Source organism: Suncus etruscus, chromosome 19 (genome assembly GCF_024139225.1).
Source record: "Suncus etruscus isolate mSunEtr1 chromosome 19, mSunEtr1.pri.cur, whole genome shotgun sequence".
NCBI classification, from domain to species: domain Eukaryota; kingdom Metazoa; phylum Chordata; class Mammalia; order Eulipotyphla; family Soricidae; genus Suncus; species Suncus etruscus.
Window position 1 is genome coordinate 11,489,929 of NC_064866.1, and position 18,065 is coordinate 11,507,993.

Consider the following 18,065-nt stretch of genomic DNA (forward strand, 5'->3'; position numbering starts at 1 on the left):
GCGCAGAGCCAGGTAGTAACCCGTGAATGCTGCCGGGTGTGGCCCAAAACAAACAACAAAACAATTAAAGAATAAAGGTATGCAGTATAAACGGCCTCATGGATGATGGATGAAAACTTTGTAGTCTGTGTTCTCTAGACATGGCATTATTGTCATCCTAACCAGTCCTGCTGTGCTTAGGGAAGGAAGGTCTCCAAGTTATAGAAAAAAGGTCCTGAGAAACTAAAGTCACTGTCCCACATCTAGAGGTGATCTTCATTGTATCAAATATTAATTATATTGGGGCCGGAGAGGTGGTGCTAGAGATAAGGTGTCTGCCTTGCAAGCGCTAGCCAAGGAAAGACCATGGCTCGATCCCCCGGCGTTCCATATGGTCCCCCAAGCCAGGGGCAATTTCTGAGCACTTAGCCAGGAGTAACCCCTGAGCATCAAACGGGTGTGGCCCAAAAACAAACAAATATATATATATTAATTATAGGGGCCGGAGAGATAGCATGGAGGTAGTGAGTTTGCCTTGCATGCAGAAAGACGATGGTTCAAATCCTGGCATCCCATATGGTCCCCCGAGCCTGCCAGGAGCAATTTCTGAGCGTAGAGCCAGGAGGAACCCCTGAGCACTGCTGGGTGTGACATAAATAAATAAATATTAATTATAGAGTCCTTGATGGTTCATGGAGTTGGCCTGATGCCTGATACCCCTTTAGGCAAGCGGGTTCTGAGTATAACAGCCAGGAAATGATTCACAGGAAGTCAGATTTCAGCAGACATGAAGCTTTATTATAAGGCCCTAGTCACCATATGTGGCTTCTAAGCTAAAACCTCTTTCCTGTCTCTTTCATCTCTCCATGCTGCTTCTCCCTTGCTCACCCCTCTCCAGACCACTTTCATTAGCAATCACAGACCCCTCTCCCAGCTGTGGACTGACGTGACCATCAGGTAAGAAGAGCATTTTTGGCCTTGGGAAGGGGAAACATCTTCACAGGAACCTAGGATCCCCCCCCCCAAAATATCAACACCACCTCCCATCCCCAATCAGGACACTCACTGTTGTCACCAGCCCCTACAAAACACTCAGCTCCTTTTCCTCTCACTTCTGCAGCCCCCATCACAAGTGCCATTCCACCCGGTGCTTTACTCTGAGCTCCTGCATCCCAGCCACCCTCCCTCCTAGCAGCCTCCTTGCAAGGGACAGAGCCAGGAGCAAGGCTAACAGACACCAGAGAAGGCCTGGCGTCATTATGGGGTGGAGAGTTCGAACCTGTGTCTATGTATGCTCTAGAGTCAGGCCCCAAGAGTGTTTTTACCTTCTCTTTCTTCTTCCTTCCTTTCCTTCTTCCCTTCCTCCTTCATTCTCTCCCTTCTTTCTTCTTCCTTCTCTCCATTCTTCCTTCCTTCTTTCTCTTTCCCTCCTTCCTCCCTCCTTCCCTCACTTCTTCATTTCTTCTTCCTTTTTACTTCCTCCCTCCTTCTTTCCCTCCTTCCCTCCCTCCTTCCTTCTCTTCCTTTCTCTAAGTCAATTTCTAAAAGAGAAAAAAAAAGTGTTTTTCCTTCTTCCCAGCAGAGTTGCCCCTTCTCCATCCAAAAGGGACATTTGGAGTCCCCCCACCCAGCAGCTGGGGACTGTTTTTTTGTTTTGTTTTGTTTGTTTGTTTTTGTTTTTTATCACACCTAGCAGCAGCACTCAGGGGTTTACTCCTAGCTCTGCACTCAAAATCACTCCTGGCTGGGTTAGGGGGGACTATATGGGATGCCGGGATTCGAACCACCAACCTTCTGCAAGTTAGGCCAACGCCCTACAAGGGCGGGGCGGTTCCCGGAGGAGGGAGGAAATTAACATAAGATGGGGACACGCCCCTTCCTTAGAGCAACCAATAGCCGCGCAGAACCGGCTGAACTAGCTCCTCCCACCGCGAGTTCCCACTAGTGGGGGCGTGGCTGCATTCAAAGGGGCGTGGCCTCGAGGAGGTCGTGTCAGCGGGTGAGGCGGTTTTCTGGGCTGACCGCGAGCGAGAGTGAAATTGACAAAGACACTCCCCCTTCCGCGCGGGACCAATAGCCGCGCAGCAGCGGCGGGGATAACCCCGCCCACTGGGGGGAGTCCCGGGGGCGTGGCTATGCTCAAGTATGGCCGCACCTGGGCTGGGCGTGGCTATGCACAAGCGTGGCCACGTCTGGGCGGGGCTATGCAGATGCGTAATCACACCTGGGCGTGGCTTCGCCTCCTGTGGGCGTGGCCTGGGTGACAGCATGCTGAGCCGGGTGCGCTTGGCGGTGGCTCACCTGGTGAATTCCGGGGGGTCCTCACCTGCGCGCCCTGACACCCCGGATCTGCCCGACGCCGCCCCTCCAGACGTGCCCAGGAGCCCCCTTGCCAAGGCAGGGAGCTCTACAGCCGCGAAGACGGCGGACGCCCGGGCGGGCTTCTCCCGACCGACCTTCCTGCAGCTCAGTCCTGGGGGGCTCCGGCGGGCCGACGACCACGCGGATCGAGCGGTGCAGACGCCCCCCCATACCGGCCGTTGCCTGCCCTGGAGGACGGGCTATGCCGAGTGAGCGCCCCCCAGGGGCACCCCAAAGTGGGAGAGGGGGACCCCCAGCTTTGTCTTGTCCCCGTTAGCAATGTGGGGAGACTGCCTCTAGCATGTACCCCAAAAATTCGCTTAGCTGCACCCCCGGACTCAGGGATGCACCCTAAAAACTCCCCAACCCAGTCTGGGGAGCTGCCTGGAGGATGCACCCCCCAAAATTGGCTTAGCTGCACCCCTGGACTCAGGGCTGCACCCTAAAAACTCCCCAACCTTCCTCCGGACCTTGGCACCTTGCAGCTAAGCTAAGTTAGAATGACTTGACCCGTTCTCAGCTTGCTCTCTCCCTCCCTCTCTCCTGGGCACTTTCCTGGCTTGGTTTGGTTTTGTGGGGGGGCTGGCTGGAGGGAGATCTCATAGGAGTGGGGTCCTAGCAGCTTGAGGAGACTCGATCCCCCATCGCCCCAGTTTCTTCCATCCCCTGCTCAACCACACCATCCCCCTCCACACCCAGAAATAGCAAGCGACACCCTGCGGGCTCTCCAGGGACGGGGGAAGGGCCGAAGGGCCACTCTGGAAGCTGGGGTGTCTGTGTGTGTGTGTGTGTGTGTGTGTGTGTGTGTGTGTGTGTGTGTGTGTGTGTGTGTGTCTGTGTGTCTGTGTGTGTGTCTGTGTGTGTGTCTGTGTGTGTGTCTGTGTGTGTGTGTGGTGTGTGTGGTGTGTGTGTGTGTGTGTGTATCTGTGTGTGTGTGTGTATTTGGGGTGTCCTCTAGAGTGCAAGCCGGGTGAGTGGGCCAGTTTGGGCCCTGACAAGGCCGGGGCTGGCTTCCAGGCTGGGAGGCCTGGGGATGGGAAGTGGGGGAGACTGATCTCAGCTGGATGGATGCCACTCACCCCGTACCCTTCTTGGGCCTCCTGAGTGAGGTTTTGGGGTGCTTCTGCCTTTTACACAATCCAGGTGGGCTTCCATCTCTTTCTCCCCTATATCCATCCATTCCTCTTTCCCTGCTCTGGCCCAGCTCTTCTTCCTTACTGTCCATTAGCAGAAACTTTCACCAGCTAGGCCTCTGGGGTAAGGGCTGGGTGATTGTGGGTGGCATGGAAGGGTCTTGTGCAACCTCCAGTTCCCCTACTTTAGGGATGTCCACACTGTCAGAGGCGGGAAACTGAGGCAGGGAGGTGGTCCTTACTCCAGGCCTTCTTTGCAAGCCTGCAAGCGGCACTGTCTGTGCTGGCCTTGCGTTCTTTCTCCAGCCTCTGGCCTCCACCCAAGTGGCTGTGACCTTTTTCAGTTCTGGCCATCAGGCCAAGAGTGGGTGTGCATATCTAAAGTGTGGGAGTTATTCCTGGGCTGGTCCAGGGTCCAACCTGATGTGTCCACTTTGCCCCCCACCCCGACAGGGTCATCAATGCCGGCAAGAGCCGACACAATGAAGACCAAGCTTGCTGTAAAGCACTGCATCTAGAAGGTCGGAAGAGTGTTTCTGGGTCACCCAGGGAGCCTGGCGGAGGTCTGGTAAGTCCCTGCCCCACTTTTATTTATTTATTTATTTATTTGGTTTTGGAGTCACACCCGACAGTGCTCAGGGGTTATTCCTGGAATAATCAGAAATTATTCCAGAAGTCACTCCTGGCAGGCTCAGGGGACCATATGGGATACCGAGATTTGAACCTGTGTTGGCCACAAGCAAGGCAAACCCTTACCACTGTGCTATTGCTCCACTTTTTGAGTCTTCTAAGAGATACTAGGATGCTTTTCCCCCAAGGATTTCAGGTATCCTATTTTAAATCTGAGACATATGAAAAAGGCCCAGAATTCAATAGCTTTCTCCCTTTTGGCATAGCACAGGATTTTTATCTGACATCATTCATTCCATTCTACAACATTAGAGTGAATGTTATAGTTTTCACTTAAAATGTAGAGCTTCCAGGGTTCTCAGAGATAGCATGGAAGTAGGGCGTTTGCCTTTCATGTAGAAAGACTGTGGTTTGCATCCCATATGGTCCCCCAAGCCTGCCAGGAGCAATTTCTGAGCGTAGAGCCAGGAGGGACTCCTGAGCACTGCCGGGTATGACCCCAAAACAAAACAAGCAAACAAAAAAAGTTGAACTTCAGGACCAGAGTGATAGCCCAGTGGTAGGGTGTTTGCCTTGCACATGGCCGACCTGGGACAGACCCAGATTTGATTCCGGGCACCCCATATGGTCCCCTGAGCTTGCCAGGAGCAATTTCTGAGCGCAGAGCCAGAAATAAACCCCTGAACACCGCCAGGTGTGGCCCAAAAATAAACAAACCAAAAAACCAAACAAAATAAAATAAAATGTAGAGCATTATGGGGCTGGAGTAGATAGTACTGCAAGTATTTGCCTTGTACTCAGCCAAACTGGGTTTGATCCCCTGCACCACATAAAGTCCCCCCAAAGTCAGCCAGGAGTGATTCCTGAGTGAAAAGCCAGGAGTTACCCCCTCTCCCAAATATAGAGGCTCACATATTGTGGATGATTTGATAAATTATCAGCACTTTTGGTTCAAATTCCGGTGTCCCATATGGTCCCCCGTGCCTGCCAGGAGCTATTTCTGAGCAGACAGCCAGGAGTAACCCCTGAGCACCGCTGGGTGTGGCCCCCCCCAAAAAAAATTATCAGCACTTAAATTTCTTTTTTTTTTTTTTTTTTTGGTTTTTGGGTCACATCCGGCAGTGCTCAGGGGTTACTCCTGGCTCTACACTCAGAATTGCTCCTGGCAAGCACGGGGGACCATATGGGATGCTGGAATTCAAACCACCATCTTTCTGCATGCAAGACAAACACCTTACCTCCATGCTATCTCTCCAACCCCAGTACTTAAATTTCTACCTCTTTTACCTGCTTACTTTGGCTTGCCTGACATACTTCCTTCTTTTTACATACACTATGAATGAGTGAATCATTCTACTTTTCCTTTTTTTGTTTGTTTGGTTTTGGTTTTTGTGCCACACCCGGCGGTGCTCAGGGATTCCTCCTGGATCTGCCCTCAAAAATCACTCCTGGCAGGCTCAGGGGACCATAGGAGATGCCAAGGATGGAACTCAGGTCCATCCTGGGTAGACTGCGTGCAAAACAAACACCCTACTGCTGTGTTATCTCTCCTGCCCTACTTTTCCTTTTAACATTCACTTCTGACCCTTCTTATAGTTACAGTCTTGTTCTTTTTGTTTTATCTCTTTCTCTCACACACACACATCCACAGATACAAACACTCATACAATGCATACTCCCCCACTGAAAATTTTTGGTTTTGTTTTGTTTTGGGGTCACACCAGGCAGGGCTCAGGGGTTACTCCTGGCTCTATGCTCAAAAATTGCTCCTGGCAGGCTCGGGGGACCAGATGGGATGCCGGGATTTGAACCACCGACCTTCTGCATGCAAGGCAAACGCCTTACCTCCATGCTATCTCTCCAGCCCCCCAATTTTTTTTTTTTTTTTTAACCAGGGACTCTGCTTCTACTACTGGGGCCTGTTTGACGGGCATGCCGGGGGTGGAGCGGCTGAAATGGTCTCTCGGCTCCTCCACTGCCACATTCAAGAGCAGCTAAGGGACCTAGTGGAAATCCTTCAGACACCCTCGCCACCTCCTGTCTGTCTCTCAGCCACTCCAGGAGCTGTATGTTCCTCTGATCTTTCCCCCCCTGTTCAGTGGCAGAAGGAAGTGTCTCATGAAAGCCTAGTGGTGGGTGCTATTGAGAGGGCCTTCCAGCTCATGGTGAGTATGTGAGTGGAGTCCGATGGCTTGGGGTGGGACAGGGGGGACAGGGGTGAGAGTAAGCAGAGTTCTGGTTAAGAGGACAGTGGAGAGTAGAGGGGAAATCTTTTCTTTTTGCTTTCCTCATTCAACCCTTCCTTGCCCAGCAGGATGAGCAATTGTCCCAGGAGCAACAGGACCACCATGTAGAGGGGGGCTGTTGTGCCCTGGTGGTGGTATACTTGGCAGGCAAGGTGTATGTGGCCAATGCGGGGGACAGCAGGTATGGGGGTACAGGAGGGGAAGGGTCACTCTCTAAGAAGGGACAGGAGAAAGTGAGGTGGTGGATGTCAAAAATTAAAGAATTGTGGGGGGTCAGAGCGGTGGCGCAAGCGGTAGGGCATTTGCCTTGCATGTGCTAACCTAGGACAGATTGAGATTCAATCCCCTGGCGTCCCATATGGTTCCCCAAGCCAGGAGTGATTTCTGAGCGCATAGCCAGCAGCCCCTGAGCATCACCGGGTGTTGCCCCAAACCAAAATAAATAAATAAATAAATAAATAAATAAATAAGGGGCTGAGGAGATAGCTTGGAGGCAAGGTGTTTGCCTTGCATGTGGAAGGACAGTGGTTCAAATCCCTGCATCCCATATGGTCCCCTGAGCCTGCCAGGAGCAATTTCTGAGCATAAAGCCAGGAGTAACCCCTGAGTGCTGCCGGGTGTGACCCAAAACCCAAAATAAATCAATAAATAAAAGACTCAGAGATGCAGAGAGATAGCACAGTGGTAGGGCATTTGCCTTGCACACAGCAAGGACAGTGGTTCTTTTCCTGGAATCCCATATGGTCCCCCAAGCCTGCCAGGAGTGATTTCTGAGCTCAGAGCCAGGAGTAAACCCCCCCCCAGCATTGTTGGGTGTGGCCCCAAAATAAAAAATAATAATAAATAAATATTAAAGACTTGAAGGGGACCAATGGGATTATACACAAAAAGGAAGTGGCTAAAATAGCCACTATGAAAAGAATGATAGAGGTTTGGGTGAGGCATCTTCAGGGACAGTCATCAGGGGAGGGTCTGGTCTTTCTGGAATTTTCCAGAAGGAGACTAAAGAGAGCCAAGCCCAAACTTATTCTTTCTCCGGGCAGAGCCATCATTGTCCGGAATGGTGAAATCATTCCAATGTCTCGGGAGTTCACTCCGGAGACGGAGCGCCAGCGAGTTCAGCTGCTTGTAAGTCAGAATAAAACTCTTTCTTACCATACATGCCAGGGATTAAAGCCAGCCTCTTGCATACAAAGTGTGTGTGCAGCCCTTTAAGCTGTTTTTCAGCCCTCGGCTCCCATTCTTTATTGAGTCTTGCCCTTTCTGTGTGCCCTGTACCCCCAAGAGTTCTCCTATCCTTGCTACTCAGGCCTTTCTACTGGAGCTTACTGGGGGGGGCAGACAGGAGAGTGCTGGGCTGAAGGGGGCAGGAAAGACAGCAGGAAGGAACCACTGCTCCAGGCTCAAGCTCCACCAGGAAGGAAGGGAAACCAGCAGTTCAGGAAGAAAATAGCAAGATCTAGAGGGGCAGTATGGCTTGGCACTTTTTTTTTGGTGGGGGGGGGGGCCACAGCCAGCAGTACTCAGGGGCTACTCCTGGCTCTGCGCTCAGGAATCACTCCTTGCAGGCTCAGGGGACCATATGGGATGTCAGGAATCGAATCTAGGTCTGTCCTGGATTGGCCACATGCAAGGCAAATGCTCTACTGCTGTGCTATTGGTCTGGCCCCTAGCTTGGTGCTCTGGGGAGATGCTCAAATGGCTGGAGGACTTAATTTGTATGCAGGATCTCTGGGTTCAATCCCTCCTCAATACAGAATGAAGTCACAGCACCTCTGAATAAGTGCATCCAAAGTGCTTATGATAGCTCCAGACCATTACCAGATATGGCCCTCAACCCCTCAAAAAATGTAGTAATAACAGTAAAATAAAAATAAAACCTACCCAAAAAAAAGGGGGCAGAGAGATAGCTCAGCAGTAGGGCATTTGCCTTGCACACTGCCAATTCAGGACAGGAGCGATTTCTGAGCACAGAGCCAGGAGTAACCCCGAGCGTGCCGGATGTGACTCAAAAACCAAATCAAACCAAACAACAACTAACCAAACAAACAAACAAAAAACCCTAAGGGATGGGGCCGGTGGCATTAGAGGTAAGGTGTCTGCCTTGCAAGCGCTAGCCAAGGAAGGACTGCAGTTCGATCCCCCAGCATCCCATATGGTCCCCGAAGCCAGGGGCAATTTTTGAGAGCTTAGCCAGGAGTAACCCCTGAGCATCAAACTGGTGTGGGCCCCCCCCAAAAAAAAAAAAAACCTAAGGGAGCTAGAGCAATAGTACAGTGGGTAGGTTATTTTCTGGTTTGTCTCTGACATCCCAGATGGGTCCCCCCAAGCACTGCCTGCAGAGCCAGGAATAACCCCTGAGCATTGCTGGGTATGGCCCCAAAACAAACAGCAAAAATAAATAAATAAATAAATAAATAAATAAATAAATAAATAAATAAATAAATAAATAAAACCTAAAACCAACTTTAGTTTTAAAGACAAAAACTGGCCTTGGAAGACTGCCAATGATTGGATTCTACTTCCATTACTTTGCTGTCATAAGGGCTATTGTGAAGTCTTCGGGCTAGATAGATAGGCCAGAGAGAGTGCACTTGGCTTGCATCCAACCAGCCCACATTTGATGATAGCATCTCTTATGTTCTCCACAGCATCACCAGGAGTGATCCCTTTGCACAGAATCAGACCAGAGTAGGCCCCCAACACTTCTGGAGGTGACTTGAGGGGCAGGGTCAAGGATGTAGGTCAGTAGTCAGCATTTGCCTTATATGAGGCCCTGGCGAGCTAGCTATCTCTCCTGCTGGAGAGAGAGTACAGTGTGTAAGATGCTTGCTTTGCAGGCATCTTTCCCCCAGCACCTCACAGGGTCCCCAAGACTCATCAGGTGTGATCCCTGACTGGCAGAGCCAGAATAATGCCTAAGTATCACTAGGTGTGTCCCCCAAAACAAAACAAAACAAAAGGAATAAGATTTACTGTACTGTACGTGGCTGGCAGAAGAATGGAGTTGGCAGTAATTGGTGTCACCAAGTCTGCTTTCTGACTAATACCCCTGGCCTTTGGCTCTCCTCTCTCTCTCTCTCTCTCTCTCTCTCTCTCTCTCTCTCTCTCTCTCTCTCTCTCTCTCTCTCTCTCTCTCTCTCTCTCCTCTCTCTCTCTCTTTCTCTCTCTCTCTCTCTCTCTCTCTCTCTCTTCCCCCCCCCCACACCCCAATTCTTAGGGCTACCTGAAACCAGAACTGCTGGGGGCCGAATTCACCCACCTTGAGTTTGCCCGCAGAGTGCAGCCAAAGGACCTGGGCCAGAGGATGCTCTATCGGGACCAGAACATGACGGGCTGGTAACCCTTCCCTCAGAGTTGGGGTTCATTTCCCAGCAATCAGACCCATCCCTGACCAGCAATGAGGTGGACACAGGAGACTGAGCCATTCTGGAAGTGGGAGGAGGGATGGGGCCCTCCATGGGGCTTATCTGAGGAGCGTGTCTCCCAGGGGAGCAATGCTGTGATATCTGGGTGATGCCTGCTCTACTCCCCCACCTCCCCAGGGCCTACAAAAAGATCCAACGGGAGGATCTCAGGTTCCCTCTGGTCTGTGGGGAGGGCAAAAAGGTAAAGTCCACAGGAGAGGTCGGCGTGGGCAGGTAGGACCCTCCACACCACATCTATTTGGGGGGGTTCTGCCTGAGGGGAATGGGCTGTGATGCCAGCCAGTCTGTGTGGGGAGCTCCAGCAGCACCCCCTTTTCCTCTCCTCTAGGCACGAGTGATGGGCACCATTGGGGTGACCCGGGGCTTGGGCGACCACAATCTCAGGGTGTGCAGTTCCACCCTGCCCATCAAACCCTTTCTCTCCTGCTTTCCCGAGGTGAGTCAAATTGGGGGGCCTTCTTCAGTAAACTACCCTTTGGGGTGCCCACCCACCGCCCCTCACATCCTCTCCACCTTCCCTCTGCCCCAGGTGCAAGTTTATGACTTGGCACAATATGAGCACTGCCCTGATGACGTGCTAGTGCTGGGGACAGATGGGCTATGGGATGTCACCAGCGACATGGAGGTGGCCGCCACTGTGGACAGGGTGCTGTCGGCCTATGAGCCCAATGATCCCTGCAGGTAGGACATGATTGGTAGCAAAGGAATACTAAGAAGAGAGGGGCTGGAGTGGTGGCACAAGTGGTAGGGCGTTTGCCTTGCACACCCTAACCTAGGACCGAGCGTGGTTCAATCCCTTGGCGTCCCGGGGCCCGAAGAGATAGCACAGCAGCGTGTGCCTTGCAAGCAGCCAATCCTAGACCAAAGGTGGTTGGTTCGAATCCCAGTGTCCCATATGGTCCCCCGTGCCTGCCAGGAGCTATTTCTGAGCAGATAGCCAGGAGTAACCCCTGAGCACCGCCGGGTGTGGCCCCCCCAAAACAAAACAAAACAAACAAACAAACAAAAAAACAAAAAACAATCCCTTGGCATCCCATCTGGTTCCCCAAGCCAGGAGCGATTTCTGAGCGCATAGCCAGGAGTAACCCCTAAGCATCAACTGGGGGTGGACCAAAAACCAAAAAAAAAAAAAAAAAAAAAAAGGTGGGGGATAACAAGGGGTATGGTGAGACTGAGGGGAACTTTGCTTGGGACCCACCTAATGGCCTTTGTCTTCATCCCCCACATCTCTCACTTATTACATTAGTCTACACTTGTATTCATGGCAGGTACACAGCTCTGGCCCAAGCTCTGGTCCTGGGGGCCCGGGGCAACCCCCAGGATCGTGACTGGCGTCTCCCCAACAATAAGCTCGGTTCTGGAGATGACATCTCAGTCTTCGTCATTCCCCTGGGAGGACCATGCATTTACTCTTGAGGGACTCAGCTCCAACCCTCCTGCCACCAGGCCAACCTCTCCATGCCCACCCCTCGCCCACCCCAAATCCTGAAGTTGTGTTTGGTGGCAACTTAACTCTTCTGAGGTGTCTGTGACATCCAGATATGACTGAATCTGATCTGTTGGCAAATAAACCAGATGGATAAAGTTGTGTCTCTATTTACTTTGACAAAAAGTAAGAAAAAGTTCATTGGTGTGATAGAAAGAAAATCAAGATGGTTCTATTTATTTATTTATTTATTGGTTTTTGGGTCACACCTGGCAGCGCTCAGGGGTTACTCTTGGCCTACACTCAGAAATCGCTCCTGGCAGGCATGGGGGGCCATATGGAATGCCGAGATTTGAACCATCGTCCTTCTGCATGAAAGGCAAAAGCCCTACCTCCATGCTATCTCTCTAGCTCTAGTTCTATTTAATTTTTTTAATTTTCTTTCCTTTTCCTTTTTTTTTTTTTTTTTTTTGAGGGTGGGGGTCACACCTGGCGACGTTCAGGGGTTAATCCTGGCTCTGTGCTGAAATCGCTCCAGGCAGGCACAGGGGACCATATGGGATGCCGGGATTCAAATCACTGTCCGTCCTAGATTGGCTTGTGCAAGGCAAATGCCCTACCACTGTGCTATCTCTCCTGCTCCTTAATATTTTTCTTTTTTTGTTTTTGTTTTGTTTTGTTTTGTTTTTTTGGTTTTTGGGCCACACCTGGCAGTGCTCAGGGCTTACTCCTGGCTGTCTGCTCAGAAATGGCTCCTGGCAATATGGGACACCGGAATTCGAACCAATCACCTTAGGTCCTGGGTCTGCTGCTTGCAAGGCAAACACTGCTGTGCTATCTCTCCGGCCCCAATATTTTTCTTTTTGAGCTATATCCTACAGTGCTCAGTTTACTTCTAGCTCTGTGCTCAAGAATTACTCCCATTGGGCTCTGGGAACCATCTGGTCTGGGAAGCTGGGGACTGAACCTATGTACAATGCAAATCCCTATCTAGTATATTATTGCTCCAATTCACCAGGATGGTCCTAAAAATGACTTATTTCCTAGGATTGTTTTCTTGTATCCTCCTGATATGCAGTTAGTCACATACTTTCACTTAAGGCCAGAGACATAGCAGGGTGGTAGGGCATTTATTTGCCTTGCATGCTGCTGACCCAGGACAGACCTGGGTTTGATTCCTGGCATCCCATGTGGTCCCCCGAGCATGCTAGAAGCGATTTCTGAGTGCAGAGCCAGGAGTAACCCCTGAGTGTTGCCGGGTGTAACCCCTAAAAAACCATACTTTCACTTACTGTCATCAGGATCCCCATATCAAACCCTTCCCAATCTCTTCTTTGGGGGAGGGGGCACCCAGCAGTGCTCAGAAGTTACTCCCAGCATACTTGAGGGAACCATATGAGATGCTGAGGTTTGAGGCCAGGTAGACCATCTGTAAGGCAAATACTCTACCCATTGTACTCTTTCTGGCCCTTCCTTTTCTTCCCTTGCCCTTTTATTTTCTTCCCTTTCCTTTCTTTTCCCTTCCCCTCCCCACTACCCATTGATTTCCCTTTTCTTTCCTCTTTTTCTTTCCATTCCTTTAATTTTCTTATCTTGTATCCTTTCCTTCTCTTTTATCTCCTCTCCCTATTTCTTTTTCTTTCCCTTTTATTCTTGGATCACACCTGGTGGTGCTCAGGGCTTATTTCTTTTTTATTTTTCTTTCTTTTTTTCTTTTTTTGGTTTTTGGGCCACCCCAGGTGACGTTCAGGGGTTACTCCTGGCTATGTGCTTAGAAATCACTCATGGCTTGGGGGATCTTATGGGACACTGGGGGATAGATCCTGGTCTGTCCTGGGTCAGCCACGTGCAAGGCAAATGCCCTACCGCCTGTGCCACTGCTCTGGTCCCAGGGCTTATTTCTAGTTCTGTATTGACCACGTGCAAAGCAAGTGCCATAAGCTCTGTATTATCTCTAGCCCACTTTTGTGGTGTTGGGAATAGGACCCAGGACATATGCTCTCCACCACTGCATGACATCCTGTTTTCCTTCCTGGCCTTCAAAGCTATATCTTTCAGTAGTCTCTTGAACATGTAAACATTCCACAAGCATTTCAACTCAACATGTTCGAACCAAACTTCATCTTCCTGTAAATAGCGGTCAGTTCCAGATATGATTCATCATTTCTGTGGCACCCACTCAGTTGCTCAGATTAGAGAGAAGTTAGAGGTAGTGCTTAGTGGTAGTCCTTGCCTGCGTGAGTTAGATCCCCAGAACTGAAAGGAAGAAGGGAAGAGTCATATTTGACTTCCATTTCTTCCCCATTAGGGCCAGAGAGATAGCACAGCGGTAGGGCGTTTGCCTTAAACGCAGAAAGACGGTGGTTCGAATCCCAGCATCCCATATGATCCCCCGAGCCTGACAGGAGCAATTTCTGAGCCTATAGCTAGGAGTGGCTCCTGAGCACTGCTGGGTGTGACCCAAAAACAAACAAATAAATATAAAATAAAATTTTATTGCTCCAGGGGCTGGAGCAATAGTACAGTGGTAGGGCATTTGCCTTGCACGAAGCCAACACAGGAAGGACCCCAGTTCAATTCCCAGCATCCTATATGGTCCTCCGAGCCTGCCAGGGGCAATTTCTGAACATAGAGCAAGGAGTGACCTCTGAGCACTGCTGGGTGAGACCCAAAAACCAAAACCCAAAACCAAAACCAAAAAAAAACCCAAAACAAAACAAAACAGTGAAATTAGGGCCAGAGTGTTGGTATCACATGTAAGCCACTTGCCTTGTATGTGCTAACCCAGTTGCATTCCCCAGGACCCCAAATTCCACCAAAAGTAACCCTCAAATGCAGAGCCCGGGGTAAACACTGAGGACAGATGGATATGGACTAAAATTAAAAAAAAAATAATAATAAGGGGCCAGAGAGATAGCATGGAGGTAAGGCGTTTGCCTTTCATGCAGAAGGTCATCAGTTGAAATCCCAGCGTCCAATATGGTCTCCCATGCCTGCCAGGAGCAATTTCTTTTCTTTTCTTTCTTTTTTTTTTTTTTTTTTTTGGTTTTCCAGGCCACACCCAATTGATGCTCAGGGGTTACTCCTGGCTAAGCGCACAGAAATTGCCCCTGGCTTGGGGGGACCATATGGGACTCCCTGGGATTGAACCATGGTCCTTCCTTGGCTAGCGCTTGCAAGGCAGACACCTTACCTCTAGCGCCACCTTGCCGGCCCCAGGAGCAATTTCTGAGCATGGAACCAGGAGTATCCCCTGAGCACTGCCGGGTGTGACCCAAAAACCACAATCAATCAATCAATCAATCAATAAATAAATAATAAAATAAGAGGGGCCGGAGAGATATCATGGAGGTAAAGCATTTGCCTTGCATGCAGAAGGTCAGTGGTTGGAATCCCGGCATCCCATATGGTCCCCCAAGTCTACCAGGAGCAATTTCTGAGCGTAGAGCCAGGAGTAACCCCTGGGCACTGCCAGTTGTGACCCAAAAAACTAAAAATAAATAAAAAATAAATAAAAGAAAAAAGAAAAAGGTTGGGGGCTCTAGAGTTCTGTATGGTGGCTATAGTGCCAGCTTCAACACTGTTTCCTTTACCTTCTCAGAAAAAGATAAAAATAAAATAGAACCAAAAAACATAAATAGGGGCCCGAGTGGTAGCGTAAATGGTAGGGCGTTTGCCTTGCATGCGCTAACCTAGGATGAACCAAGGTTCTATCCCCCAGCATCCCATATGGTCCCTCCAAGCCAGGAGAGATTTCTGAGTACATAGCCAGGAGTAACTCCCTGAGCATCATCAGGTATGGCCCAAAAACTAAATAAAAATAGAAAAATAGGGGCCGGAGAGATAGCATGGAGGTAAGGTGTTTGCCTTTTATGTGGAAGGATGGTGGTTCGAATCCCGGCATCCCATATGGTCCCCGGAGCCTGCCAGGAGCGATTTCTGAGCAGAGAGCCAGGAGTGAGGCTGAGTGCTGCTGGGTGTGACCCAAAAACAAACAAACAAAAACCAAAAAAAAACAAAAAAAACCTCCTAAGATTGTCGCAAGGACTAAAATAGTTCATGTAGCCAGCAGGACAGTAAGGGTTCAATAACTGTGTGCTATCTTTAAGTCGCCTGGCTTCCAGATTTAGACTGCAAGTTCTTTGAAGGCAGAAATCGATGAGAGCGGAGCAACGCAGCTCTCAGTTTATACTCAATAAATGTTTGCTAAGCCAGTTAAGAGACCTGGAGGCCATTCCATTCTGTGCCTCTTTCCTCATCAAATCTGTGGCTTATGCTTTGAATCTTTAAAGTTGATGAGTCTGGAGCGATAACATAGTAGGCAGGGCGTTTACCTTGCACAAGGCCAATCCAGGTTTGTTCCCCAGCATTCCATATGCCATATGGCATATGGTCCCCCAAGCCTGTTAGGAGTAATTTCTAAGTGCAAAACTTTTTTATTTACTTATTTATTTTTTGTTGTTTTTTTTGCCACACCAGCGGTGTTCAGGGGTTATTCCTGGCTCTGCAGTCAGAAATCGCTCCTGGCAGGCTTGGGGACCATATAGTATGCCAGATTTCGAAACCACCGCCCTTCTGCATGCAAGGCAAACGCCTTACCTCCATGCCATCTCTCCAGCCCCACCAGGAGCAATTTCTGAGCACATAGCCATGAGTAACCCGAAAGTCACCGGGTGTGGTCCAAAAACAAACCAAACAAAAATGTGAACAAGCCATTTAACCACTCTGAGCCTCAGTTTCCTTACAGACCCAAGAATTTTGGGGGGTATTAAAAGGGTCCAGTATGGCACACAGCTACTAACAAGTTAATCGACTTTCTCATCTACCCTCTACCCCCTGAGACACTTAACAGGGAAAGAGTAGGAGTCGAATACCCAACATTAGGGCCTGGGTAATGTCCCTTTGGTGGTCCAGAAATGACAAAACAACTGGGATGGGAACTGAATTCCTTCCTGGAGTTCTAGAAGGATTTAAGGGGCCCAGAGCTATAGCACAGTGGGTAGGGTGCTTGCCTTGCATGAGGCCAACTCGGGTTCAATCCCTGGCATCCCAAATGGTCCCCTGAGCCAGCCAGGAGTGAGTGATTCCCTGAGCACAGAGCCAGGAGTAATCCATGAGCACTACCAGGTGTGACCCCAAAATACAAAATAAAATAAAATAGAAGGATTTAAAAGAAAGCTTCTTAAAAAAAAAGAAAAAAAAAAAAAGAAAGAAAGAAAGCTTCTTAAAGAGGGTCAGGTGGGAATCGAACTCCAGACATTTCCAGACCCAAGGAAAGGAAAAGAATGGATGAGGTGGAAAAGTGGCCTGGAGCTGAAATATTTTCGTTTTTGTTTTTGTTTTTGGGTCACACAAGGCAGCGCTCAGGTGTTCCTCTGGCTCCACGCTCAGAAATCGCTCCCAGCAGGCTTGGGGGACCATACGGGATGCCGGGATTCGAACCACCGTCCTTCTGCATGCAAGGCCTGTCCTCCATGCTATCTCTCTGGCCCCCAGGCTGTTATTTTTATGAAGAGTCTTGGAGCAGAGTGCCAAAGCGGGTCTGGCATTCTACCTAGCATGCTGCCGACCTGGGTTCTATCTCTGGCACCCCAAGCCTGCCAGGAGTGATGCCTGAATGCAGAATTGGGAGTAGACACTTGAACCCTAAAACAACAAAAAATTCTCAGCACAGGGCCTGGGAGAGAGGTTAATTTAAGGGTCTGATTTCCAGAGGCCCAGAAATAATTTCCAACATCTGCTGGGAGAGACCCATGAGCCCCCCAAACCAAAAAACTCAAATAATAAATAATAAATAAAAATGAAATAAAAAAATGAAATAAATATAAATATATAATATAATATATAAACAATACAAAAATAAATATAAATAATTAAAATGTATGAAATACATAAACTACAAATATACATTACACAATATATACAATATATAAATATCATATAAATAATATGTAAATATATAATATGAATAAATAATAATTAATAACTAATTAAATTCTTGGGCATCTGTCCCAAGCATCCGTCCGTCCTTCGCCTTCCCACCCTGCCCAACCTCGGCCGCAGGAGGGCAGCCGCGGTCTTTATCCTCGACCCTGCGCCCCAACTTTCCCGACTTTGGCCAGCCCAGGAGGGCGGAATCTTGGGGGACCCGTCGCCCCCCTCTTTTACGACTTCGGATCTCACTCGACAGCGCCCTTCCCATTCGGGGGGCCCAGGATGGAGACTGATGCAAAGTAGCCAAGACCGCACAGGACCCGGGCGCGCCTCCGAGCTAGACCCCAGATGCCCGGCAAGCCCCGCCCTGACCACGCCCCTAATGGGACCCAACCTCCCGCCCCGGTCACGCCCCCACCATGACACAACCTATCCGGGCAGCCCTTCCCGCCCTAGCCACGCCCCTAGCTCTCGGGCCCCGCCCCGAACATGACGCAACCTCTCGGCCCGCCTGGCTCCCGCCCTTAGCCCTTCGCCTTGGCCACGCCCCTAAAAGTGACCTAACTTCCCGGCCCGACCTGCCCTAGCCACGCCCTCCACCCCATAAGCCACTCCCCTTGTGTATGCCACGCCCAGAGAGCGATCCAATTTTCCGGCCAGCCCTTCCCGCCCCTAGCTTCGGCCACGCCCCCAAAATTAACTAACCTCCCGGTCGCCCAGCCTAGGCCACGCCCCCGAATGTGGCTTAACCAATTCGGTACTTCCACCGCCCCGCCTCTCTTCAGCTCAGGCCACGCCTCAAGAGTGAACCAAACTCCCGGCCACGCCCCTGAAATTGACTAACCTCTGGCCGCCCTGCCCAGGCCACGCCCCCGAACGTGATCCAACCAATCGGACACGCCCATGACCCAGCCTCCGGACTAGGCCA

At 50.1% G+C, this 18,065-nt stretch overlaps 1 protein-coding gene across 1 annotated transcript; it reads left to right on the forward strand.

Moving 5' to 3' along the window:
* Positions 1 to 2,247: 2,247 nt before the first annotated feature.
* Positions 2,248 to 11,361, forward strand: PPM1J (protein phosphatase, Mg2+/Mn2+ dependent 1J). Its single transcript, XM_049765846.1, has 10 exons — positions 2,248 to 2,549; positions 3,927 to 4,041; positions 5,999 to 6,268; positions 6,418 to 6,530; positions 7,393 to 7,477; positions 9,570 to 9,688; positions 9,895 to 9,958; positions 10,106 to 10,213; positions 10,307 to 10,458; positions 11,046 to 11,361. Exons 1-10 carry the CDS (start codon positions 2,248 to 2,250, stop codon positions 11,191 to 11,193), a joined length of 1,476 nt encoding a protein of 491 aa, XP_049621803.1. The 3' UTR covers positions 11,194 to 11,361.
* Positions 11,362 to 18,065: the final 6,704 nt, after the last annotated feature.